Source organism: Meriones unguiculatus, chromosome 2 (genome assembly GCF_030254825.1).
Source record: "Meriones unguiculatus strain TT.TT164.6M chromosome 2, Bangor_MerUng_6.1, whole genome shotgun sequence".
In the NCBI taxonomy this organism is placed as follows: Eukaryota; Metazoa; Chordata; class Mammalia; order Rodentia; family Muridae; genus Meriones; species Meriones unguiculatus.
In genome coordinates this window covers 130,402,753-130,430,662 of record NC_083350.1, presented here as the reverse complement: position 1 = coordinate 130,430,662, position 27,910 = coordinate 130,402,753, and the positions used below count along the sequence as shown (strand labels likewise).

Here is a 27,910-nt window from a genome sequence, read left to right as displayed (position 1 = left end):
CATACTTAAATCTGTCTCACTTGCTGCATGTAAATCTCAATTCAAAAATGAAAACAAAAAGACCACAACAGAGGTTTTATTTAAAATCCCCCCTCCAAATGATTCTAGCTTTAACGTGCAAATTAAACCAATTAAATGTGGGAGCATTTACTGTTTCTACAGGTGTTCAAAAAAGATAACTTCCGAGACTCTAAATGCCTCCTAGTCACTGTGCCAGGAAAATTATTAATCAAGCTCTGATAATGCCCTTTTTTTTTTTTCAGTCAGGAGAGGCATGGAAGGAACACTCTAGATTATAAAAGCAGGACTCTGTCACCAAGATAGTCCTAGTCAAGCACAATGTTGCTGCTACTGTTTCTGGTGAGTGTGGCTCTGGCTCACCCTTCTGAGGAACACCTTGATGGGTAAGTCCCTAGTTCCTTACAAAGTAAGTTTAGTTAGCTTTTGGACATGTTATTGAAATGTAACTTTCTATTCATTCTTCTGATCACTTAGCAACCGGGTGTTCCGTGTCAGTGTATCTGATGAAGATCATGTCAACTTAATCCAGGAGCTGGCCAACACCAAGGAGGTAAAGAAACAGCTCAGTTCTCTGCTTTATACTTACTTTAAAGTCTGATTTAGTCTGGTTATATCAAAGAGCAACGACATGAAATATTCTCTGCAGGATTTTTAGAAGAAATAAAACTTGGAAAATACTTAATGCCACATTGCTTTCCTTTGGTGCTTAAATTAGACTGTGACAAGCCCTGTAGTGTTATAAATCTATACAACCTTTTAGAAGAACTGACAGGGACAGTTAGATGAGTTGGATCTGTCTTGAAGGTCACAGAACATCTAACATGCAAGTCACTTCCCTTCCACGACAAAAGAGAAAAATGATCAATTTGGAACGGACTGAAAAACTGGGCTTTGGTCCAACTTCAAATTCATTTCCGTACTCCATGTGTAATCCTTTCCCTTTGATTTTCTTTCATTTATAATCACACAACTTGAATTTTCCTAACCTTGATTCTGGCTGCCTTCATGATATGACGGGAGGAAGAGAAAGAAGGCAAAAAGCACAAGTAATTTTCATATTACTCTTTTGCTTTAAAAAAAAGTGAAATTTTGCTATCAAAAATATCTATGGCTTAGAATATATATTTTAATTACATATACAATGTGGTAAAAAAAAATCTACTCCTTAATACAGGTAGCACCACTTGGGTCAATGCTAGTTATCCTTGAGCATATGAACTAAAACAATGTCCTAGCTCCTAGGTGTCATTCTGCCCATCCATGTTCCTATCCATCCATCATCCATCCATCCATCCATCCACTCACCCACCTATTCATCCATCCATCCATTCATCTATGTATCCATATATATATATATAGTCTATCTATCATCTCTGTGTGTCTCTGTTTTAGCTTTTAAGGCAGATGTGGAGAAATGAAGCAAAAGGTAGAAAGTGTCATAATCATAAAATGTGAAGTTTTGATTAAAAAGAAAAAACATAAAGTCACCTATTCTAACCTTCTTTCAAATCTGGAATTTCCCCCTAGCAAGTAGCACCCCTGACTGCCAGCCTTAACCAAAATTAGCTGAGTTGCTTCCATGGACAATGGCAACACCTTATACCCCACCCCACAGGATTTCTTTAATGCGTCAAGATGGAAGGTGCCTTCCTTCTAACTTTGACTCACTAGAACTAACTGAGTCAAATATCGATTGCCTCTAAAATTTCTCTTTTTTGTGTCTTTCTATCATTTCTCCTAGGATTAGCTTAGAGTCTGGAGCATTATGGTCACATCTGGAGACAGTTCAGTCTTTGTATTTTGTCTTGCAAATGTGTCTTTCAGAAGTGGCAGGGGTCTGCATTAGAGCCACAGGGCTATTTCCTGCCTTCTTGTATATAGCCAACACTTAATTAGTGGAGAATAACATACTTCTGCTTCTACTAACCTTGGGTCCTATATGAACCATTTTTTTTTCTCACACAAACAAATTACTCAAATCACTCTCAAACAAATCACACACACACCCATTTTTCTGTGCTTATCTATTTTTTTAATGTAATTTCAGGATTTTAGACTTGTTCTGCTAAATTCTGTAGCCTGTTTTCAACACACTGAACTTGTTTGAATGCGACCAGATCCTCCAGGACTGGAGTTACAGGTGGTCCCCTGGAAGGGCATTCAGTGCTTTAAGCTGCCTCTCCGCCTCCTCAAGCATGCTCTCTTAATTTATGTATTTCACAGGTGAAGGAAACGTTGAGGAAGGGGTCCACACAAAGAGACGTTCACTGCAGTTCATTTAGTCAAAACGTATTTATCATCGGTCCCCAATGTACCATGTAAGGCATTAAATAATGAAAGTGATTCATCAGCTTGCTCTCCTGAGGAAAAGTATGTTCAAACTGCCTAGCGTGAGTGAGGTGTTCTCTAGATACAGCACTGTGTGGCTTTCTGACTTGTAAAAAGGCGTATCAGTACAGATACTTTATCAAGTGTTTTCCTGAGATCAAGATTCTACCAGGCTAGCAGTGGGCTCTTCCAATTATCAGAGGAAGTCAGCTGAGCCTGACCCTTGCTTCCACCCATGCTACCTCCCAGGGATCACCCTTGTTTTTCTGAGCATTCACGGTCCATCAGCTTCCAGTTGGCTCTGCAGCTTCTTGAATTCAGTGACAGGTCCCAGGAGTTACCACTACTGCTTCTTTATTTCCCAAGGAATGCCTTCATTCCCCAGTGAGCCTCTGGAATTTTTTGACCCCTCAGTACTTTAATGCTGTCTGCCATATTGTTTTAGTCACCTGAATTGTCCCGTTTTGTTGTGGTCAAGCACAGGGAGTGATTTCAGATTCACCAGACTTAGTTTGTGGCCATATCACTTGTAGCTAGTCTTGTGCTCCTCTCTGCACCTCAGCTTTCTCATTTGTGCTGGGGTTAATACTCTCTTCCTTTGAGATTTGTTGTAAGAGCTTAAATTAGAGTATAAGTATGCCACTTGGAAATAATGAGGAAAAACCCTGTAACTGCTAATGGCTACTGTCATTGGATGAACCCAAGGGTTCCTAGTACCAATATCTGCAGAACTTACCCTACAAGGTTTCTAAAAGGACAGACAGAGACTCATGTAGCCCAGGCTGGTCTCAATCATGTTACATAGTAGAAATGGCTTTGAATTTCTTTGGGGTACAGTTTCTAAGACAGTATAATCACTTCTATTCTCATCGCCTTGAACCTCAGTGTTCTCTTTGGAAGCTGAAAAATCTTGGTTTCTACCTTTTGGTAGAAGCCAAGAGAGTTAAATAGTCCAGCTCTCCTCCAGCTGCAGTAGCCCAGTCTAGCTCAACACAGGAAGGGACATGTTTCTTTCTTACATTTTTCTTTATTTCTAACATAAATTTTCAAAAGATTTAAATCCTCTTTACTGATCATGTGGGTGTGGTGTATTCTGGGAAGTAGCCTTCCTGATAAGATCATCAAAAGGACATCTAGTCTTTTGTGTATCCTTGGCCCAGTGTGTCCTTCCTCCCAGCTTTTGAACGTGTCCTTTTAAGGACGCAGTGTGTTGAAGGATCAGAGCCACACTGTACTTTCTCTCATCATTTGTAATTTCAGAGCGAGGGCTTTATTTTACTCTTTGCACTGACATTATATTGATCCTCTTGAGAAACCAAGGTATTTATAGTAAAACTTACTCTCTGTCCTATGAATTTTCCTAGTCTCTGTTTCTGGGGTTTTAAGTCTATTTTTCTCTGTCTAGAGTAGCATTATCACTATCTGCTTTATTGTTGACACCAATGCTAAGTCCCTGAGTCTACAACAGTGAAAGGACAGAGACACAAGTGACAATGAAAGGGCAGGAACATAAATTGAAAGCTCGTATTCAAACTGGATTTTCCAAGCCGGGCGTGGTGGCGCACGCCTTTAATCCCAGATCTCAGGAGGCAGAGGCAGGCAGATCTCTAGGAGTCTGAGGCCAGCCTGGTCTACAAAGTGAGTTCCAGGACAGGCCTATTACACAGAGAAACCCTGTCTCAAATAAAAAATAAAAACAAAACAAAACAAAACAAAAATCCTTTCTCTTCTATTGTCATAGCTTTTCTCTTTGCAGTGCTGCCTTTGCCGCTAGACCCCAGCTTCCTCTGTGTTTGTTGTGGGTTATGTTTACACTGTCACCACTAGCATTTTAGCTGCAATCCTCTTGATTCAGCTTTTTTCTTTCAGTCCTTTTCTACACATTAATATAGTATTCTTTCAAGCATCTTTTATAGCTGTACTGACACTCTTCTGGAATCCTTCTTGTTGGAATTATGTATCCCTGCCCTCTGTCGCCCTGGTTTCCTGTGTAGCCCTCAGCATCCACTGGACTAATACAGTGGTTTCAAATTCAGCAGGGCCAGCTATGGTTACTGAACTCCACGAATGCACACCAGAAACTTGGTCACCTTAAAACCTTTCCTCCTCAATTTCTGGTATACAGTCTTCAAATCTGCTCAGTTTTTCCCGACAAGGTTCCCAAAAATGGTCCCAAGTATCACCAGAATTCACATTTTCACCCTGAGCCTAGCTTGCAAACATCTAAACAGGTATTGAGTGAGACACAATAGGAAATCAAGACGCAGTGTCAAATTTATCCCAGACCTCCAGGCCTCTGCTCAATGTAAAGAAGAAAGAGAAAAACATACCTACAAAAGGCAGTAGAACCTAGTTCATGTTTTTCCATGAAAATGGATATCTGTGATGATGTATGAGTAAATAAAAGCATTATAATAGTCAAATGTGTCAGTCACATTATTATTTCCATTTTCTCGAAAGTCTCCCTCGGGAAGATAAATACTAGGTTTGAGTCACCCACTACTGTGTCACCAACCTGAAGCCCATTATGTAATAAGCCTCAATAACGTTAATAAAAGTTAATGAACTAGATAGGAATCTCAGTATAGTCCTGGATCCCCAATATTATTTTGTTTGCAGCCACAGTACAGAACACATCAGGAAGATTCTCTTGGGCTCATATTAGTGTGTTTTATAGAAATAAGCTCAAAGATTATAAAAATAAATCTATTAAAGTGAAGGAAGGCTCAGTTTCTCTCCCCTACCTTTGTGGTCTGTAATGGTTTTATTATTACTTGGCAGCTTTATCCATTACCAGAGAAGATGCTATCATAATAAACAAGTGTTCCGTAAAATTGAAAATCAGAGGAGCTAGAGAACACTGCAATTAACTAGTGTTATGAGAAATAATCATGCTCTTCATGCTTCTTGCTAATCAATGTCTTAGCCTCGTATGTGTCTGTATTTGTGTGTGAGTATGTGATAATGCAGTGGGTGCTAGCACACACACCCATCTGTGCACACAGAGGCCAGAGGGGGATGGCAGTATCTGCTCTGTCATTCTGTGCCTTGTTCCGCTGAGAGAGGGTTTTTACACTGAAGCCGGAGGGAGGCTGGTGGACAGCAAGCCCCAGTCATCCTCTTGTCTCTGCCCCTCTGTGTCCCCACCAAACACTGGGTTTATAGGCACATACAACCATACTCATCTTGTCCTGGCAGCATTTGAACTCAGGTCTTCATGTTTATAGAACAAGCATTCTTACCCACGAAGCCATCAATCCCCAGCCTTGTAGACATTTTTTATTGTCATCTAACTGGTTGGTCCTTATTAATTCAAAGGAGATGTTTATAACAGATTTTCTGAATGATTTAAGTTTTAAGAAAATTGTATGAAATAGAGCATTCATGTGCTCTCAAATCCTAACTTGCCACTGAACTGTAGATATTTAGTACATATATGTTTTTATTCAGATTGATTTCTGGAAACCAGACTCTGCTACACAAGTGAAACCTCTCACTACAGTTGACTTTCATGTTAAGGCGGAAGACGTCGCCACTGTGGAGAACTTTTTGGAAGAGAATGAATTTTACTATGAGTAAGTTTATGCCTGTACATTTTATAGTTATTAAAATTCTCTCCCCTTTTATCTAGGCCTGTTTAACTGCAAGTTCTTACCAGTGATAGACTAGCTGATACAAATTAATTATCCGATTGAACAATAACAAGTTATGTAGAGACTGTTGTGACTACCATAGTTATTGCTGGAGTGATTCGAGGGGACTTATTTATTATTATCCCATCGATCTCTAGTGATATACTTTGCTGTCACTACTCATTCTTTGTTTCTGGGAGAATTCTATAGAAAGTTGGATGTAAAACTACAGTTTACAGATTTTTTAAATTTGCTCTATGCTAATTCATGATCTGATTAAAATTGCTAAATGATGCAAGTCTTCTGATGCTCTTTCCCAAGATGCAAAAGGATACCTTTACTATTATGATCTATAATTTAAACTGTTTTTAATACCTCATTGTCATGATTCTTGATTAAACTGTTGACTAACACAATAAAAACTTTTCTCTTTCTTCCTGAAAGAAAACCCCAATAGCCTTTCATAGTTACTAAGTCTTCTTTAGGTCATTTGAACTAGACATTGACTGTTTTGAAAGGATAGCTACATCCTTTCTGTGAGCTTTGCTGTTGCCTTCACCCAACGCTGATTGCTGAATATCAGCACCGGCCGTGATTATGGCTTTATAGAAGAGATGTCTCCTGAAAGCCTTAACTCTGTGAGTGTTAAGGACAATTAACTTAGGATATATTTTCCCCGGGGAACGCAGTGAGAAGCCATGTAACTTACATATTCTGTAGCACATCTTAGAATATAAAAACTAGGGATACAGCTCAACTGTATGTTCAACTTGCCTGTGCAAAGCCCCGGGCTCAGGCTTAAAAACTGAGAAAATAAAAGGTGAAAGTATAAATCACTTGCAATTTCTATTGGCTCCTTCTTTCATTCAGAGAAGTCTGTCTGGGCTTGGCAGTATTTGTTCTTTCTATCGGGCGGTATTGAAATGGAATTGTTTTCTTAAAGTTTTCTGCCAGCTGATTGTTTTGGTTTTTAGATTTCTGTTTTGCTTGTTCTGTTTTGGCTCGATGGCTTTTTATTATTAATTATCTTGAAGAGCATTTTCCCAATCTTTTTTCTAGCCCAGGGTTTAGTATCTCTCTGTTTTCTTAGTTTATAGAGGTTGTAAATAGTTTTTGCATCTAGTTTTGAAGGCGTCTATGTAAATGACCAAGAACGGTGGGTTTTATTTCAACTCAGGACTGAAAAGGACATTGAGTATCCTCTAATCAAGGTCCCATTCTCAAGTCATGAAGGCCAGGCAGTGCATGATTTTTCTCAACTCCATACATACATTGAACTACACCATTACCTTGACCTCTTTATTCCCAATTCATGATTCCTTCTACTTCCTGTTCAAATTTTTAGCCTTCTAGTTTGGACGCTGAATACAAAGAAAGCCCTTCTAAACAGGATGGGCCCTCAAAGGTCTCATCCTCATCCCCAAGTGACTGAAAGCAAGAACTCAATTTGTTGTTGCTGGCTTTGGAGATGGAGGAGGCAGCCTTAGCCAAGGAATTCAGGAAGCCTTCAGGAGGTGCAAAAGGCTCATGAGGATCAGGTTCTCCCGTAGTAGGTCAGACGAGAACATTTCCACACTGATATTTTTCTCTCAGCCCAGGGAGACCTATGTGGGACTCTTCATCACCAGAACTATATACTGATAGACCTATCTTGCTTTAAGATACTGATAGACTATATCAGTATACTATATACTGATAGACCTATTTTGCTTTAAGATATCTTGCTTTAAGTTTGAGATGAATTGCAGAAGACTAACTCAGTAAAAGAGTTTTTATGACTGTTCCAAAGAAAAAATTTCTTTGTTCAGTAAAACTCTAACATTGGCTCCTTTTCATCTTTTAAATATTAAGAGTTAAGTCATAAGAAAGAACTTGCTAAGAACTCAGATAAGTCATTTAGTATTAACTTATTGCATTTCCACAAACAGGCACAAGCTCATACCCAAATTCACCAAATGGAGGGGGACTGCGTGAGAGGTTCAGAGGGTGTTCCTGATAGGTGCCCTTAAGTCTAAAGAGAACGAAAGAAGATTTTTACGGGTGCCTACAATTCTCTTATGTCAGACAAAAATCACTGAAAGGCTTAACTCTGAATGACAAAGTTTTTGCAAACTGACCTTGTTCTGGCATATTCAGTGATTAAGGACATTGAGGTCCTTTTTTCCCTTCCCAGCATACTTCGCACTCAAAGTAGTAGTGGGAAATAAAGATAAATACATGAGCACATGTAGAAATGTTCAACTGAATTTATTTATAGGAATAAGCAGGCCTCTAAGCTTCTTTCTCTTCAGTTTTAATATTGCCTTGCTATAAAATCATTAGATTATTAGGCTAGACAAACAGCAAAGATTTTTTATTTGATTTATTTTTATTTTACTCAACTTTTTAAATTTTTTTCTTTACAATTTATTCATTATATATTCCGATTGAAGCCCCCTCCCCCAACTCCCCTAGCCCCACGCTCCATCCCTTTTTTCCCCCATCCCCTCCCCCCAGTCCACTGAAAGGGGGAGTTCTCCACTATTGCCATCTGCCCATGGCTTGTTAAATCTCAGCAGAACTGCTTGGATCCTCTTCCTCCATGGCCTGGCGAGGCTGCATCATCAGGGCCGAGAGTGATCAGAGAGCAGTCACCTACTCATGATAGATACTAGCTCTTTAAACCCAGTGTCACTTGCGTAATAAATATTTAATACTGTTAATATTTCTGAACTTTCAACCAGCAGTTGTTTTCCTAAAATCCTGAAGACTGGCCCTCGGTGGCCAACTTTCATATCACATTGCTAGTGATGAGTAGGTTTCTAAGACATGGGGCATTTGTTCAGTGCTAAAATCAGGAAAACACTTGAGGTTTAAAAAACAAAATAAAATAAATATGCCTCAAATATGTACCGTTGTGTGGATACCCAAGGCCCTGGGGCAAATGCCTGAGTATCAAAGAAAACCATTTCTGTGTTTAGGGTCACTAAGGCATGTGAAATATGGGCCCTAGAAGAGTTTCACGTCTCTCAGTGTCCTCAATGGCTCACAGTTTCTGACTGATACCGCAATCTCCCTTAAGTGGCTCAGCTTGAAGAGCCTTAATAAAGGTCAGAAGTCAGTAGGAGGTGCTGCAGCATCTACTAAAGCTGTGGTTCTTGGCTTCGTGTGTTTCACACTCAGAAACACCTGTGTTCTCTCACACAGGGTATTGATTAGCAACGTGAAAACCGTTCTGGAAGCCCAGTTTGATAGCCACACCCGTGCCAGTGGACACAGCTACACCAAGTACAACAAGTGGGAGACGGTATGGAGGGGCCCCTCTCTCTGATACTTTGGGGAAGGTTTGGGCTGAACCAACAATATCACATTAATCCAATCGTAATTTCTTTTGGTAGATAGAGGCTTGGGTTCAACAAGTTGCCACTGAGAATCCAGACCTCGTCTCTCTGAACGTCATTGGAACCACATTTGAAGGACGGAACATGTATCTCCTCAAGGTAACAATTTTTAAACGTAGCCTGAGCTCTTTAAATCAACGAATTCTGAATTCTGAATTCTGAATTCTGAATCAATGAATTCATTAGCATCTGTTCCACAGACATGCTTACCCCCCCCAAAAAAAAAAAACTCTAGCTCAGATTCCTTGGATTCTTCGATTCTATATGCATTTTCAAATAATTACTTTCGATTTATTCAAAAAGAAAATCCAGTAAACTAGGAGAAGTCTTATGACTTTTACCACATTGCTAGGCACTCTAGGTGATGGTCGACCTGATGAGAGTCCCCTCTCCCAGATGAGGTTTCCAAATACGGTGGCGGGTTGCAAGCTTTCGTTGAAAAGTCATCCGTCAGGCTGCTCTCAGTTATCAGACCACATTACAAGGAACACCAACAGTTTGTTTCCATCATCCTCAGTGCTACTTTTATCATGCAATTCCAGCAATAAAATGAAAAGATGAGAACTAGGTGGAGAGAAGGAAAATGTTTATAAAAGTTGCAATGGTCATAATCACTTACAATTAGTCATCCAGTATCGTAGTCGGGTCTCCTAATAACAGGCTGAATATAAGTGCTACGGGGATACAGGTAAGCAGGGAATCAAGCTTCTTGTGGCAATATAGCCTAATGATATTGCAAGAGTTCAGCTCAAACCCAGTTTGAGTGCTGAGCATCACCCACTGATGTCAGGATTCACCTATTGAGGCCAAAGGGAGAGGATGTTAACCCCTGATGGCCACACAGTAAATGACATTTCTCCTTTTCCTTTTGTTCACAATAGGTTGGCAAAGCTAAACCCAATAAGCCTGCCTTCTTCATAGATTGTGGTTTCCACGCAAGAGAGTGGATTTCTCCTGCATTCTGTCAGTGGTTTGTGAGAGAGGTGGGTTGATGGAATGATTTTTGGTGAAAGAAATAGAAAGTATTAATTTCAATTAATTATTTTCTATGGAATTCCTAATATGAGAAAATATACATACACACACACAAAAAAAACATAATTCCAAGTTTTTATTGAGGGAAATTAGTTTTAATATTTGTCAACACACCTTTGTAAGACATGCATTTTTAAGTTAAAAAATGGTTTTATTTCAATTTCACTAAATTATACTTTCTCACATGTCTTTGGTGGACTGGCTGACAGCAAAAATAGTAATCTGTCCTTTAAAATTGGATAAGTATAGATAAATCACCAGCTGACCATTGAATTCTCTTGATGAAATGAAATGTTCAAGTTTTCAAATATCCATGCAGTAATATTGATACAAATAGATACTTCATAAATAAAAAGGAAGAAGAAATAACCATTTCTTACAAGATAATTACAAGCAATATGGGCACAAATAATAAACAAAATCATATTTAGAGTATCACAGTTATAACGATTTTAGCAAACTCACCGAAGGGTGCAGAAGTTAGTGTATACAATTTTAAGGAGATACAAGATATTTTCAAAGCCATAAAGTATGTTCCATCCAAAATATATTACTCCCAAAGTGAAAACTTACAATGAAAAAAATTTAAACTATTTTAACTGAATTTTTAAGAATAATATCACCAGTATTAAATAAAATACTAATAACATGTAAGTCAGGTCACCTTTGTAGCCTTCTCTAAGTATATAATCTCCTCATAATCATAAGAAATAACAAAACAACCAAACAAGTTCAAACTTCAGGCCATCCACCAAACAACTAGACCAGTGCTTTTCAAGGATGTGAAAGTCATAAAAGATGAGGAGAGACTGAAAATTAACATACACCGATGGAGACTGAGGAAGTATGACAGCTGTCTATTCCGGTACATGCCTATAATTCCAGTGTGTGGGAAATAGAGACAGAAGTGTAAGAAACTCAGGGACAGGTTCAATTACTTAGCAAGTTTAAGGCAGTCTGGGCAACATGAGACCCAAAAGAGGGAGAGAAAGTAGGGGAGGCAAGGAAAGCCCTATAACCAGAAAGGGACATTAATAGAAACACTGATGAAATCTAAATAAAGTCTAAAGTTCAGTTTACAATAGTGTTCCCACGTCAATGTCTTTACTTCGATACCTCTACTGTGATTACAAAAACTGATAACATTAGGGAAAACTAAATAAAGAATATTTGGGAACTCCCTGTATTATTTTTACAGCTCTTTTCTAAATATAAAACCTTCCATTGATATGTTCTTAAACTATAAGAATTTATTATATGAAATCTAATTTCTTTTCTTCAAAGGACTTCTGTATTAATTTGCAATGTTTTATCCAAGAAAGCCCAGGAAAAGGTTGGATTTAAATGCAGGCTGGCCATGAGGCAGAGAACCCTGCTTATGTTACCAAAATCAACATGCATCCAGACCAAGTAATGGCCCATTCCCTCATCTTTTGTGGTTTTCACATTGTTGAACAGTTAGGAAGGCGTGCCTCATTCTATTGCATTCTCCCATGAAATCCCACCTTGTCACTCACGTACAGGCCACCCGTACCTACGGAAAAGAGATCCACATGACTCAGCTTCTTGATGAACTGGACTTTTATGTTCTGCCTGTGGTCAACATTGATGGCTATGTCTATACCTGGACGAAGGTACATGAGCTCAAACAGACTTGTGAACTTCACACTGCTACTTCCTGTGTGTGCGTGCGTGTGTGTGTGTGTGTGTGTGTGTGTGTGTGTGTGTTGATCTAACTATATAATTTACTTTCAGAGCCGAATGTGGAGAAAGACCCGCTCCACCAAGGCGGGAAGTTCCTGCGTGGGTGTAGACCCCAACAGAAATTTTAACGCCGGTTGGTGTGGTGAGTAAATGCTGGCTAACCATTTTGTGCACAACATTAAAAAGCGTAAGGGGTAAAGTAGCCTAAGAAAACAATAGGTCAATATTTAAAACAAGAAGTGTGCTTAACAGCCTATGGCCATTCATGCTCTCTTGCTGCCTCGGCATTATTGTTAAGATTAATTACTGAATTCAGATGGTGAAAGTTTGACATCATCGCTGTGTCCAGTAGTTAGCTGAGTAGCACAGCCTGTGACCATGGTACATAGCAAAATTATAATACCCAGTGCCTTGGAACTGTAAAGGTTCCAACTAGGCACACGGATCACTATAATTTCCAGAAAATAAAGTTTCAATGCAAAGTGGAGATGGACCTTTTGATTGTCTCAAAGTTCTGTCTCTGTGGCAAGCAGTTATGTATTAAAATAAGTTCACTTAATTTTGATGATGGCTATTTGTCTTTAACCTGGCATGTGTTTCCTCTTCACTATGCTTTCTGCTCCGTATATCAATAAAATAACAGTGAAAGTAAAAGTGAAATTATATCTTTTAAAAAAACAGAAAAACTATAATGTTTTAGCATTCTAACTTTCTCAAAGCACAGAAAACAGTTTATTGACTCATTTGATACTGTATGGAGCAAAGCTCTGTATTGTGTTCCTAGATACATTAAATTCTAAAATTGTGCAGTTGATGCACTTGATACAGTGTATCCATGTGTGTGATGTATCTACAGGATCTAATATAACGACCACTTAGACACAATATTAAGTAAGTATCATTTAAAGAAAATCGTGATGCAATTAAGTGATTACAGCAACATAGGATTTTTTTTTTTTCATGGTCACGATTAATAAGTAGTCCAGCCAGAACACAGGTATACTACTTGTCTTCATAAATACTGATGTTTTTAAAGGCCTGTGATAGAAAGATATTGGTGATTTCATGTGTATGACAATGTAATATATGTGATATATGCATAGTCAGATGGGTAGATGATAGATAGGTACGTAGATAGATAAATAAGAAGACAGAATATAGATATAGATAAATGATAGATAGATACATAGATAGATAGACAGATGTCAGACAGATAAAGAATCATGAATTGTAAAAACTCCTGAGAAAATAGCTTATATTATTTAGCTTCCTAACCTGAAAATCTGAAGCATCTAACATCTCCCATGAGAACTTCAGTAGGTGACCACTGGCCACTAAGAGCGATCCATGTTTTCGCAGAAGTGGGAGCTTCTCGGAGTCCCTGCTCTGACACCTACTGTGGACCAGCCCCAGAGTCCGAAAAAGAGACAAAGGCCCTGGCAGACTTTATCCGCAAAAATCTCTCCTCCATCAAGGCCTATCTGACAGTCCACTCCTACTCCCAGATGATGCTCTACCCTTACTCCTATGACTACAAGCTGCCTGAGAACTACGAGGAATTGGTGAGTGGGTGCAGCGGGAAGGAGGTGATTTCAGTGTTGAAACTGAGAACAGTTGTCAGAACAATTTCATGTTCGTTTCAGGAGTAGAAAGTGTGGGGGTGGGATATTATGTTTATATGTATATGCATATATGGTATATATTAAGGAACTTAATTCTGAACAAACTAGAAGAAAGAAATGGAATTTCGATACAGAGAACAATCTCCTTCGAATACGATTTCTTTACCAATATTCAAAATGACAGTAGTTCCATTTAGCTCTACCGCAGTAATGACTGTGTTAGTTATTCTCTGTTGCTGTGATGAAATGCCCTGACAAAAGCAAGCTAAGAAAAGGGTAATCTATTTTGCTTTACAGTTCCAGAGAAGATAAAGTCCATCCTGTCGGGGGAGGTAGGACGGGAAAATAATACTGGTCTTGCAGTCAGGAAACAGAAAGCTCACATTTCATCCACGCATGGGAGACAGAGAAAGAGACAAGTGTGGGCAGGCTGCACAGCCACATATGGCTGTATTTACCAGTTACAAAAAATGCCACAATCGTTGGCTGACACACACAGGCTAGTTAACAATAACAATACACTACTTCAAAATGAAAAGCAAGATGCTAAAAGAATATGAGCTAAGTACCTTGTCTCACCACACACACTGAGCCAGGAAGAAAAAAAAAAAAGACAATGGACCCAGAGTGGCCAGTCTAAGACACAAAGACCTTTCTGCATTAAAAATTATTCCAGCACCTCCTCCATCCACCTGTAACTATTCTATTTCCTTTTCCTAGGAAGACCTATTTGTCCCCTCTATGCCCTCACTCCATACCTAATCTCTGTGGTTTTGTGGATTGATGCTTATTTATCATTGACTTGAGAGCTAATGTCTAAAACTAATCAATTTCATACCATATGTGTCTTTATGGGTCTGAGGTTCTCCACTCAGGATAATTTTTTTTCTAGTTCCATCCATCTACCTTTAAATTTCATGATGTCAGGTTTTTTTGGTTTTTTTTGGTTTTTTTTAATGGCTGAGTAATACTCCATTGTGTAAATGAACTACGTTTTCTTTATCCCTTCTTCTGTCAAGGGATATCTAGGTTGTTTCCAATTTCTGGCTCTTATGAATAGAGCAGCAATACACATAATTGAGCTAGTGTCTGTGGTAGGATGAAGCATCATTTTGGTGTATGATAGGAGAGATATAGCTGGATTCTGAGGAAGATTGGCTCCCATCTTCCTAAGGAGCCTCCACACAGTTTGTCATAGTGCCTGCACAAGTTTGCACTCTCACCACAATTGATGAGTGTTCCCCTTACTCCAGATCCTCAACAGCACAAGCTGTCACCTGTTTTCTAGATCTTAGCCATTCTGACAGGTAGAAGATGAAATCTCAAGGAAGTTTTGATTTGCATCTGCATGGTGGCTAAGGATGCTGAACATTTCTTTAAGTGTTTCTTAATCATTTGAGTTTTCTCTATTGAGAATTTTTCTGTTTAGATCTGTATTCCATTTTTAAATAGGGTTGTTTTCTTGATATTTAGTTTCTTGAGTTCTTCATATATTTTGTATATTAGTCCTCTATCAAATGTGAAATTAATAAAAAAAAAAAACTTTTTTCCTTTTTGTAGGCTGCCACTTTGACCTATTAATAGTGTCCTTTGACGGACAAAAACTTTTCCGTTTCATGAGGCTACTCATGAATTGTTCATTCTAGTACCTGCACCAACAATGTTCTATTCAGAGTCTTCTTCTGTGCCAGTGAATTCAAGGCTATTCTCTGCTTTTCCTGATGTGTCTGGTTTTCTGTTGAGGTCTTTGATACATCTAGACTTGAGTTTTGTATAGAGTGATAAGTATGGATCTACTTGGATTTTTCTACATGCAGCCAAATGGTTTGACCAACACTATTTGTTAACGGTACTTTCAGTGTGTATTCCTGGCTTACTTATAAACAAAAAGAAATCAAGTGATCAAGAAATCAAGTGGGGTACATGGATTTATGTCTGGGTCTTCAATTTTATTACACTGACCAATGTAAGACTCTCGTATTTCTATTCATTCTAAAATGGTAGCCCAATAATTTTTTTGAGAAAATTTATGAGAAAAGTTTTGCATCTCACTATTAATTCCCTCTGACCCTGGATATTACAAAAGATTTACTTAGATTACCTGATACGGCTGACTTCTCAAAGTACAATCTTGTATCCTTTACTATTCTTTTGATGAGTATTTATTCATTGTCCAAGAGGAGAAAAATGAAAATCAACAAAAAAAATAATAGTTCTCTGAAGAACTATTGAATATGATCACAGATTTAAAGCACTTTCCAATTCAGAGGCACGTCATTCACTTACTCCTCATTAAGATTTTAGCTACCGAGCTACAAAAATAGAATCCTTTCAAGCTGAGTGTGGTGGCACACCCCTCATCTCAGCACTTAGATGGCAGAAGCAGCAGATTTCTGTGAATTCAAGGTCAACCTGGTCTATATAGCAAGTTCCAGTACAATCAGGGCTACATAATGAGACTTTGTCTCAAGAAGGAGGAGGAGGGAAAAGAAAAGAGAAAAAAAAAGAAGAAAGAAGGAAGAAAAGGAAAGAGAAGAAAGAAAGAAAGAAAGAAAGAAAGAAAGAAAGAAAGAAAGAAACCCTGTCACCTTGCTCACGCATGTTATCACAATGTAAGGTCACATTTACAGGTAAACATTCAAAGAGAAGGAATATTGATTAGAAGGTAGACAGCCACAGCACTGTGCATTTCCCCATCACAGCTGTCACCACAGCCCTGCCTCGTGACCAATCTAGCAGGACTACAGTCCCACAGTCAAGAAGTTTCTTATACACTAAGAAACTTATACACTTATAGAGCTTGGGGCACAAAATATCCACTTAAGGTATTTTCTCAGAATTTCTCATTCCAAATTTTAAAAAAGACACCAAAAGGTTAAAATGAAACAATAAAATATATTTTAATAAAGAAGTTTGTTTCTTTTACACCATTAGAAAGTTCAGAAGATTTCTTTCTTGGCTTGATGAAATTCTCCTCCTGGACCTAGATAGTCCATGACTTAAGAGACATTTATTGAGCATTAAGTTTCCACAATTATGGCCCATGCCAGTTGAGAACTTAGGGTTGGGATGGAGAGATGGCTCAGCCATTAAAGGCTAGGCTCACAACCAAAAAAAAAAAAGTAAGAGAACTTAGGATCTGACTGAAGTTCAGAGGCAGGCAACAAAAAGTGCTTAAATGGGGGCTCACAGTTGTAGGGATTCATGAGGTGGAAATGGCCACATGTGTGGCATTCAGTAAGAAAGGGGACGCAGCATTGACGCATGCCTTCATTCCATCACTAAGAAGGTGGAGATCTATGTGAGCTCAAGGACAGCCTCACCTAAATAGTAAATACTCAGACAACCAAAGTTAAGTATATGTCAGAAAGAAAGGAAGGAAGGAAGGCAAAAAGGAAGGAAGAAAGGGAAAAGAAAAAGCAAAATAGAAAGGAGATGTGATTTGTTCTGAGAGTTGAAGAATGGACATGATTCTGATGAGCAGGGAAGGAATGGAGCATTGAAAGCATAGAATAAAACCAAGAAAAATCAGACTAAAAGACAGGGCTAAGGGCAATTCTTGATAGAGAAGGTGAGTGGTGAGATGGACATCTTGTGGAAGACTGGAGACAGTGACGTGGTAAATGTGTTTACATGGCTCCTCGTTTAATTTATATTTCCATAAAAAATCCTACTTTTTTTCGATAATTGTGTCTCAAATCCTTCATGAGGTAGACTCATACTGGGAAAAAATGTCCTTAGTTTATGTTACGTTTACACTTAACTGGGAGTCAAATATTTTTGGTAAATTTACCAGTCATGCTAGCAATGGCATTTTTGGAGAGCCAAAGTACTGAAGACATACCTGCAATGTCATCAGTAAACACACCTTTTAAAATCTGTCTTCCTTTTTAACTTTTCTCCTAAATTTTCATTAGCGATAATTGTATATTTTGCTTCACTTTGAACTAATTTTGTTACCCACTCCTGCCCAGAGAAGACATTTGGTAATGGTGTGAGACATTTTGATTGACATACTATAGGAGTTTAGTGACATCTCGTGGTGGAGGCCAGAGAATGCTGATAAACATCCTACAGTGTACCAGGAAACATAAACACACACACACACACACACACACACACACACACACACACTCACGGAATGATTCAGCCAAATGCCAGGGGAGCAGACACTGAAAAACAGCTTCAAACAAAGAAAGAACAAAGTCACATTCTTGGTCAAAGGCTCTTGCCTTTCACAGGATCTCCTCAAAAATAATATATGGTGTTCTGCCAATCTCAACTGCCAAAAATTGCCCCTTTTCCGTGTTATAATGTGTTTATTTTTTAAGTATATTTGGGAAAAACACCATTTCAATCAAACAAAAAATTCTCCGGGCTGCAAATTCAACCAACCCACACGGTGTTTTCCTTGAATGTTAGAGTGAGGAATGCACATACAGGTTAACTGAAGGAAAAAGTTGCTTCGTGTCAGGGCCAGCATTCCTCTACCCTGCATCACTGCTGGGCTCTAGAGGAAGCAGCAGGCCCTGCTGTCTAAACCACGTGTTTCTCTGACTTCTTTCCTCACTGCACTCAGGAGTCTCCTTTTCTTCAGAATCATATTGATTTTTCCCAGTTCCAAATTCTTTCTCCTTGGTGCCTACTTGAAGCTTGGAACCTCCTTAGGCACCAAAAATTATAAGAGTAATGTTTTTTATTGGTCCCGTGGTATAAGTTAAGATTATCACAGGGCAAGAGAAAGGAAACCAACGTTAGAGATAATTTGACTCTCCCATCACCACAGGGATAGCTAAACTTTTGTCTTTAATTTAAATTCTTTAGAATTATTTCATACCTCAGGCTTGATTGGAGGCCTGTTTTTCTACACTGTAATAATTGACTCTGGACAATTCGCCCACTGGGCCATCTTTGGCTGTGTGCAGGAGATTTGAGTGAGTGCCATGTGCACAGCCGTGAAATGGTGGGGGGGGGGGCTTTTTATCCTGTTACTTATGAGCAGGGGTCATTGGAGGAGAAGAGCTCCCTCTACTGATTCATCCCACTGGGCCCTGGTAGCTCAGGGACCTGTGAATAGTGCACTGCTTTTTCTTGTGTGACATTGTAGATGTCTTTTGCTATAGCATTCTTAAGAAAACAAAGGTGAGCCCTGCATAAGATATGGTAGGAAATTCATAGAAAAGGATTGATACAGAACATGTTGGCCCTTTGCAGAAAGCAAAGCCTCATCATGGCTGATGAATATTCAACTTCCTCCTTCTCTTGGAAATCAGTAAACCAGCTCCAACAGCACTTCTTTTGGAACTGTTCAAAGGCTAGGAAAAGTGGGAAAGAAGGAGAGGCGGACAGATTTCATAGTTCATGCTGACCAGGCCTGGATGCGGGCCCTCATGCGTGTTCTTTTAGCCTGCCTGCGCTTTGTTTCTAGTTGTTAGGAAGAACTCTTTAAAAGGAAGGTTTATGTACATTTGACGCCTGTTCCTCAAGTGGAAATTTCCAAAGAAAGGAAAGTGTCATTAACTAGAGTTTTGAGTTGTGAATTCTTCTCTCTTTGGCTCTCTTGTTCCTTGGCTCCTCTTTCCACATGGCATTCCATTCTTCTAGAAAATCCTGTGGTTGTGAATGTGGATGGATGAGATTGGGAAGATAATTGAATAATTGATACAGGGCGTGTTGGCCCTTGACGGAGAGCAAAGCTTCAAAATTATTTGAACTTTCAAAAAAAAAGTCCTATACCGATTGCAAGAAATTTTATTAAGATAATTGGAATTTTAAATATATTTTAGCTGATGAATATTTATTATGACTTTTTTCTGTGTATTATTAACTTTAAGTGGAATCAGAAAAAGGATCCATAGATTTCATCTTTTGTAATTAATGCTAAAATCTAAATATGACAGCCATCAACCATAAATACATGATATAACTGTCCACCTCCATACAATTCGTAGTCTCTTCTCAGGAGGTCACAATCCAACTTTTGAGAAGTTCAACACTGTGAACCCAGATATGACCCATTTATAATGACCCTGAGCCCCAGCACAGGACTCACTCAACCAACCTATTCTGAGTGACATGCTAAGGATAGAAAGGAATAGCCTGACCATGGCATGAGAGTCTTAAGTTCAAAGCCAACCTGAGCTATATATAGAAAGAGAACAAAGAACAAAAATTTTTAAAACACACATAATCTGCTGAGAAATAATATAAAATAATAAGTGCCTGGACAATTGATTCCAATAGACTGAGGGAATTCTGGTTGAAGGGAGCTGCTGCAAAAGAGAGATAACATGAAAGTAAACCTGAGAGAGGAAAGAAGTTCTCTGTTTAAGCAGAGAAGAAAGAGCATCCCAATGAAGAAAGAAGAGCGCCTAGAGACAGAGGTAAAGAGAGGAAGAGAGGTGCAAAGGTCTGTTCAGGCTTTCCTACCTCAGAGAGAATATGAGATAAGGCTTGAGGTGGACCGCTGTGGTGGGTTCAGAGTGGGTCTTTTTGACAAAAGAGGAAGTTGGAGACATTGGAGACACGTGATGAGGTAACCCTAAAAGTTGTGCAGGGAGACGAATGTCCACTTGAGAGAGCAGCTAAGGACAAGAACAGCAGAGGCTAAGGCACAAATGTTCCTTTAAAGTACAATAACAATAAAATAACAGCCCTTTAAAGGCTGGCATCAGTCTCAGAGCAATTGCCTCAAAGAACAGTTGCATTGTCTATACAATCATTTTGTGCTCATCTGCTAATGCTCCAGCCCTAATTCGCTCCATCCTGAATGACTCAACCTTGTCTTTCTAACTCCCACCTTGCCAAGTCATAGTTGTTTTGTCTGCCTTTTCGGGTATGTTTTGTTTTTGTGCAATGACATCAACAACCTCTGTGCATAGCATTAGGACTTCCTAGCTTTTGCTTTGCTCTTAAACACTGCAGAAATGAAACAGAAAGAAATTCAGCGTGAGTGCTTGCGGAGGGCGTTGAAGAAACATCCACTCGCAAGACTTACAAATTTTAATATGACCCAGCTGGAAAAATTGCGATAGGTATTGAAAAGCATAAAATATTAACCCAACTGCGGCATAAATGTCTTTGGTTTTTAAGCAAGTGTGCAGGATGTGTGTTTGTTTGGCGTGGTGGTTTTCATGTATTCACTTCCTGATGGTTCTTCTTCAGAATGCCCTGGTGAAAGGCGCAGCAAAGGAGCTTGCCTCTCTGCATGGCACCAAGTACACATATGGCCCAGGAGCTACAACAATCTGTGAGTCGTGGGTTCAAAACCAATTAATGCAAAATTTAAAAAAAAAAAAAACTGTATATCTAGAAAGAAGGGACCAGGGGTAGCATGGCTCAGTAAAGAGTTTGCCTGACATGAACAAGGCCCCAGGTTCAATCTCTAACAGTGAAAAAGAAGACAGGGGCACCCCTGCCCTCAAGCTTTCAAGTTTCACAATTTTGAGGTTTCTGCAAGCTCGGGTCCTGTCCTCTTAGCACTCAGTTTTCTTTGCTTTCCTGGGAGACATCCATTCTTTAGTGAGATATCCATAGAGTGTGCTCCCACTACATCCTTATAAGTGCACCGAGAATTTCATATTACTAAAAACATACTTTCTGAAATCATTCTCACAAAATAATTTTTGGGCAAAATTGGACTGACTTTTTTTGAAGTAAATTGTTTTTCTATTGACTAGAATGTTAGCTTACCTGTAATATTTTTCACGGTGAAAAATTTGTAGTTAGAAACAGAAGCTGGTGGTTTATTTTACCCTCCTTACTTGACTTAAAGGTTTTTCTCCGGTTGTTTTCTAATTTCAGATCCCGCTGCTGGGGGCTCTGATGACTGGGCTTATGATCAGGGAATCAAATATTCCTTCACCTTTGAACTCCGGGATACAGGCTACTATGGCTTTCTGCTTCCTGAGTCTCAGATCCGCCAAACTTGTGAGGAGACAATGCTTGCAGTCAAGTACATAGCCAATTATGTCCGAGAACATCTATATTAGTGAAGACTCTAGACCACCTTATTTCAAAACGCTTATTTTTCATTTCTTGCCTGTCTTGACTTCGTTTGTTGTTTAGAGGCTTCCAGATCATAATCTTTCTTTTAATTTTCTGGGCATATCAACCCACTTGAACCTCTAAAAACATTCCTAATAAAATCATATCATTATTGGAAAAGAAAGCAGATTGCCTGCTTTGGGAGGGAGAGTGACTATGAACAATTAGCAAGCCAGATGTGTGCAGATGCTGGTCTGTGGAGAAGCTGGTCCTTCAGAGGTTGGCCAACACTGGCAGAAAACCCTGGTAAATACAGTGGGAGGTAATGATTGTAAAACATAGTGCAAATGAAAAGGTGACTGTTTTAAATACAAAATTCCAAATGTTTGAATTTACCAATAAAACTCAGGAACCAGATACAGGTGTAAAAGCTGACTAGCTCAGAGAGGCAGAGAAAGTACCCAGCTGACCCTCCTACCCACATAATGTCCTAGAAGGAAAAAGGCCCTACTCCTTCTCCCAACTCAATGTCCCTCCTTTCTATTTACTCTCTGTCAGCTGGCTTCTTGCTCCATCTCTTGATCTAAGGTCAATTTTAGTTAATCCTGTTCACAGAAAATCTTAAATAAAAGGTGAGTACTAGAGGTGAGCCACACAAAGCCACTTATTTACAATAAACAGAAAGTTTTTGGGTTAAAGGTGTGTGCTAGGGCTGAGCCACCTCACAACTAGAAAAAGGTGTTTTCCAGTACACAAACTCAAAGTTCACAGTGTGATCAAATACCCTGCAACAAGTGACATCCTGGCTTAAGTTCTAACTCAGCTCATTCAAGTAACATAAGGAAATATCTACAGTATGCCAAGGGTTTCACTAAGCAATTGAAGACAGAGCAATGAAAGACAATAATTACACATTTTCTCATTCTGTATATATAGATATGGGCCATTAGATAAGTCAGATTTTGACTAAGTAATCAATTAAAATAATAAATAAAATAATATATAAATAAATATATTTTACGTATTATGTGTAATATAATAAATGTATAATATAATGAATATATTATATATCATAAAATAATAAGATATGTATAGTATATAATAAAAGAGTAAGAACTACTACTCCTGGGTATATACCCAATAGATGATCCACCAGACAAGGACATTTGCTCAACCACTGAGGAAATGCAAACAATCATTGGGTCTTACTTCAAAAGACTATAAGCCATCAAATTTGAAAATCTAAATGAAAGGGGCAATATTCTTGATAGATTCCACTTACCAAAGCTGAATCAAGAATAGGTAAATACCTGAAGATACCTGATAAAACAGGGTCAGATGAATGGGGAGGAGGTCCCCCCATCACTGGACCTGGAAAGGGGCACGGTGGAGATGAGGGAGGGAGGGAGGGACTGGGAGGGAATGAGGGATCGGGACACGGCTGGGATACAGAGTTAATAAAATGTAACTGATAAAAAAAATAATAATAAAATAAAAAAGAATAGGTAAATAAATTAAATAATCCTATGTTCCCTAAGGAAACAAAAGCAGTCATCAAGTCTCCCATCCAAAATAAAAGCCCAGGGCCAGATGGTTTCAGTGCAGAATTCTACAAGATCTTCAATACTCTTCAAACTGTTCCACAAAACAGAAACAGAAGAAACATTACCAAACCCATTCTATGAGGCCATAGTCACCTTGATACCTAAACTCACAAAGACCCAACAAAGAAAGAGAATTTTAGACCACTTTCCCTTATGAACATTGACACCAAAAAAATTTCAATAAAATACTCCCAAACTGAATCCAAGAATACATCAAAGCTATTGTCCACTATGACCAAAAGTAGGCTTCATCCCAGGTATGCAGGAGTGGTTCAATATATGGAAATCCATCAATGTAATCCACCATATAAACAAACTGAAAGAAAAAAAAACCACATAATCATCTCCTTAGATGTAAAAAAATAAAAGCATTTGATAAAATCCAATACCCATTAATGTTTAAAGTCTTGAAGAGATCAGGGATACAAGGCACATACCTAAACATAGTAAAGACAATATAAAGCAAGCCTATAGCCAACATCAAATTAAACAGAGAGAAATTTATATCAATTCCACTGAAATCAGGGACATGGCAAGGCTGCCCACTCTCTCTGTATCTCTTCAACTTAGTACTTGAAGCCCTAGCTAGAGCAATAAGACAACTAAAGGAGAACAAAGAGATAAAAATTGGAAAAGAAGACATCAAAATATCACTATTTGCAGATGATATGATGGTATACATGAGTGACCCCAAAAAAATCTACCTGGGAACTCCTACAGCTGATAAACACCTTCAGCAAACTGGCTGGATACAAAATTAACTCAAAAAAAATCAGTAGCCCTCCTGTTTACAAAAGACAAATGGGTTGAGAAAGAAATTAAGGAAGCAGCACCCTTCACAATAGGCACAAAAAACATAAAATACTTTGGGGTGACTCTAACCAAGCAAGCCAAAGACTTGTATTTAAAAAAAAATTAAAAAAAAAAAAACCTTCAAGTCTCTGATGAAAGAAATTGAAGACGATATCAGAAGATGGAAAGATCTCCCATGCTTACGGATCGGTAGGATTAACATAGAAAAATGGTCATCCTACCAAAAGTAATCTACAGATTCAATGCAATTCCCATCAAGATACCAACACAATTCTTTACAGAACTCAAAAGAACAATTCTCAATTTCAAATGGAAAAACAGAAAGTCCTGGTATGACTGGGGTGGATGGGAAAGGAGTCTCCCCTTTTCTGAGGGATAGTACAGAGAGCTGTGGAAAGGGAGAGAGGGTGCAACCAGAAGGTGAGGAAGGATGGGGCTCCGGCCAAGATGTGAGTGAATAAATAAATAAATAAATAAATAAATAAATAAATAAATAAATTTTGTTGATTATATGTAATATAATAAATGTGTTCTATAATAAATATATTATATGTAATATATGATAAAATAATAAGAATTAATAAAATAATTAGTTATTTGCTTTATGCTAAATAAATAAGTTCTGGACTTCTGAAAGACAACACTTCTGTAAGAAGAGTCACAATACGCTGTACAAAGTGACAAACAGAGGCTCCTGTGATCGAGCAAATGGTAATGGAAGAAAGTCAGTGAAAGGGGAATTGAGCGAGTTATTGGAGAGGGCACGGGAAGGCTTGGGGAGGAAGACAAGGACCACAACAGGCAGAGCTAAGATGCCATGCTTACAGCTAGGGCATAGTCTTAGAACCATGGGAAACCATGGAAGTTGGTGAATTTTTAAATGACATCTCCAGTGTCTTCTTGGAACAGCAGATTGTGGCAAGCGGATTGGAAGTGAGACCAGCTGGACAAATAAAAGAGCCAAAAAAGCTATTTTATGATTTACAAACCACACATGAATTGGTATTTTCTGGAATTAGGAGAAAATGAGCTAGTATATCACAAGTTCTATTGTTAAAATGGAATGATATATACCTAATCTGTAATTTGGAAGCATCTTATAAAAAAAGCATGCCAAAAATATAATTTAATATTCAATATAATATAAACATAATATGTTAAAATGTAGCAATATTCTAATACAAAAATCATTTGAAGTCAGTTATTTGGGGGTTGGGAAGAAGCGATCAAGCCCAAAACAGCCTAATGCCCCAACTTCCCACAAGGTGGCAGCATCGCAACCACGCAACTCATCAATGTCTTCAAAGCTATTCAGGGATCATCACTTGAACTGAGAGATTCTTTCTTTTTTTCTTTAAAAAAAAAAAAATGTGCCAAAGGTGCCTCTTGGTCTAAAAATCTCGATATTTAAATTTTGTTACCAATATTAAAAATAGACATGAATTGTAAATTGTCCTTGATATATGAGAAATTCTGGGGTGATGTAAATAAAAGTAAAAGGCAACCCTCAGTAGGGCATCATGCTGCTGCAGGCTTCTAACAGACACTGTAACTAGTGGGTTGAAATGAAGTATCTAGAAAAGGCTGTTTGCTGGAATATTAAGTGAAACAAATCTTTAAAAGCCACACACACACACACACACACAAAAAAAAAAAAAAAAAAAAAAAAAAAACAGGGAAAGAGAAGTCATAGGTACCCAGGGAAGTCCCTGAGCCAATGAAACCCTGTAGAATAATGATGAAGTGTTTTACAATTGACTTACCAAGTGGCCTGCTACTATTGTCTAAAAACCTTGCCACAAGTTTTTTCATCATTGTTATTAGTCACTCTTGGTTCCTGCTGCCAGAAGGAACCCTCCTCATAAAGGAGAGCCAGCAAGCTGTGGGCTTTCTTCCAGCCTAGCTCTTCCGCAGTCAGAACGTCGCTCCTCATTGACCTGAAGGCTAAAGCAGGTAGCCTTGGTTCATTTACAAAACGGGACCACATAGCGCTGGGCATTAGATATGCAGAGATTGCACAGCTGGAACCAGAATATAACTGGTAATTTTTTGTTTGTTTGTTTTTAGCTAAACCATAAGAGACAAAGATTCAGCACAGCCTTTAATTCTATTGTCTTTTGCTTCAAAAAGTAAATTGACTATCGGGGTCAAGACCCTGAATGTTTGGCATGTCAAGATATTATTCAGAAACACTAAGTTATCAACATGCAATGGATGTTGCCAAGTCCAAAGATGCAGTTTATTGTCCGAATACTATCATGAGGTCACCACTCTCCTGAAATCATCTAGATCCCTAAGAAAATCAAGGCTTTTCCCAACTTTACACAAGGAATAAAGCAGGCACTCAGAACAAACGAGGTGAGTTGGTCCTCTCCTACCATGCTATCAGGCTTGGTGTCAGAGTTTTAAGACAAATAATACAAAAACAAACAAACAAAAATTTAAAAAAAAAAAACAGAAATGAAAAACAAAAAAAAACTTCAAGAAAATACCTTTCGACTGTCAGAATTAAGAGCTTTCTCTTTTCATTATCTTATAATTTACAAAATTATTTTCAGTGGTGAATTAGAAGCTTGAAAATCTAAAGACAAAGTGCTTAGAAATTTCTGTTTCTTGACATAGGAGCCATCAAGATGAACGCAGGGAGTGCTTTCACCCCTACGGGTCACTGCCTCCGCTTGAATCTACCACCTGATCCATGTGCCACCCTGACAGTTCTACACCCTGACAGTGGCCGGCCGTGAGTCTCTGTTTGTGGAACACGGAGGTGAGCTCCTACTCTCTAGCCTCTTTCCAGGTGCTAATTCCCTTACATACACTATGTCAGATAAGCCCTCAGCATCACTCATCAGCATCTTCTTAGCACCCTTACCTTACAATGCACTGCTCACCACGGCACAGCTGAAGGTGAGGAGCCGTTCTGAACCTGTATCTGTCTGAATCTAAAAATCAAGCTGTCCTGGGCTGGAGGGATGGCTCAGAGGTTAAGAGCACTGGCTGCTCTTCCAGAGGTCCTGAGTTCAATTCCCAGCAACCACATGGTGGCTCATAGCCATCTATCATGAGATCTGGTGCCCTCTTCTGTGGTGTTCAGGTGTACATGCAGGCAGAACATTGGATACATAATAAAATAAATAAATCTTAAAAAAAAAAAGAGCATTTGCTGCTAAAAAAAAAAAAAACTGCAATTTAAAAAAAAAAATCAAGCTATTAAGTTTACCCTTATCAAACACACCTTCCGGCAAAAGCGACAGAAGAAAGCTTTTGCTCTGAGAGTTTCTAGTGTTGGTGGCCTTAACCGATGAAGACACGTGGTATTTTATAAGAACCTTCGTCTTTGTTATCTTCAGAGTTCAGACAAGATTCTTGGGAGAATACAGGAAAGTCTTGAATAGAGTATTCACTGTTACCCAGATAATAAGGACATAACATTATTTTGATAATTATGATATGTAACCAGGCTTGCCATCACAGCACACACTTACGATTCCTGAACGGATAAGGCTGAGGCAGGGAGTTTCTGAATTGGAGGCCAATCTTGAACTCAGAAACCAAGCGTGAACATCGTGATAACTTGCCCCCCCACCCTACCCCCCAAAGGAAAGAAAGAAAAGAAAACAGCCACAGCTCTGTAAAGTTTCATTACTTAAAACTACCCCCAAAGTTCTGCGGCAGTTTTCCAAATTCACTTGAGGTGATAAATATAAGTTTTAAAATATAAGACAGAGGCCAGTGCAATGGGCTAGTGGGTAAAGGAACTTGCCACCAATCTCCAGGGACCCCCA

At 38.7% G+C, this 27,910-nt stretch overlaps 1 protein-coding gene across 1 annotated transcript; it reads left to right on the top strand.

Annotated features, from left to right (window-relative positions):
- Positions 1-335: 335 nt before the first annotated feature.
- On the top strand, positions 336-21,892 carry Cpb1 (carboxypeptidase B1). Its single transcript, XM_021659960.2, has 11 exons — positions 336-404; positions 496-571; positions 5,800-5,924; positions 9,168-9,267; positions 9,359-9,460; positions 10,243-10,344; positions 11,920-12,030; positions 12,152-12,242; positions 13,460-13,662; positions 20,887-20,971; positions 21,526-21,892. The coding sequence occupies exons 1-11, from the start codon at positions 340-342 to the stop codon at positions 21,711-21,713; spliced, it is 1,248 nt and encodes a 415-aa protein (XP_021515635.1). The 5' UTR covers positions 336-339; the 3' UTR covers positions 21,714-21,892.
- Positions 21,893-27,910: the final 6,018 nt, after the last annotated feature.

What these genes read in the sequence shown, in the direction of transcription:
- Cpb1 (XM_021659960.2), top strand. Translation starts at nt 340, where the DNA reads ATGTTGCTGCTACTGTTTCTGGTGAGTGTGGCTCTGGCTCACCCTTCT. An exon ending in GGAACATGTATCTCCTCAAG is followed by an intron (nt 9,461 to 10,242) that starts GTAACAATTTTT and finishes TGTTCACAATAG; the next exon opens with GTTGGCAAAGCTAAACCCAA. An exon ending in ATGTCTATACCTGGACGAAG is followed by an intron (nt 12,031 to 12,151) that starts GTACATGAGCTC and finishes ATTTACTTTCAG; the next exon opens with AGCCGAATGTGGAGAAAGAC.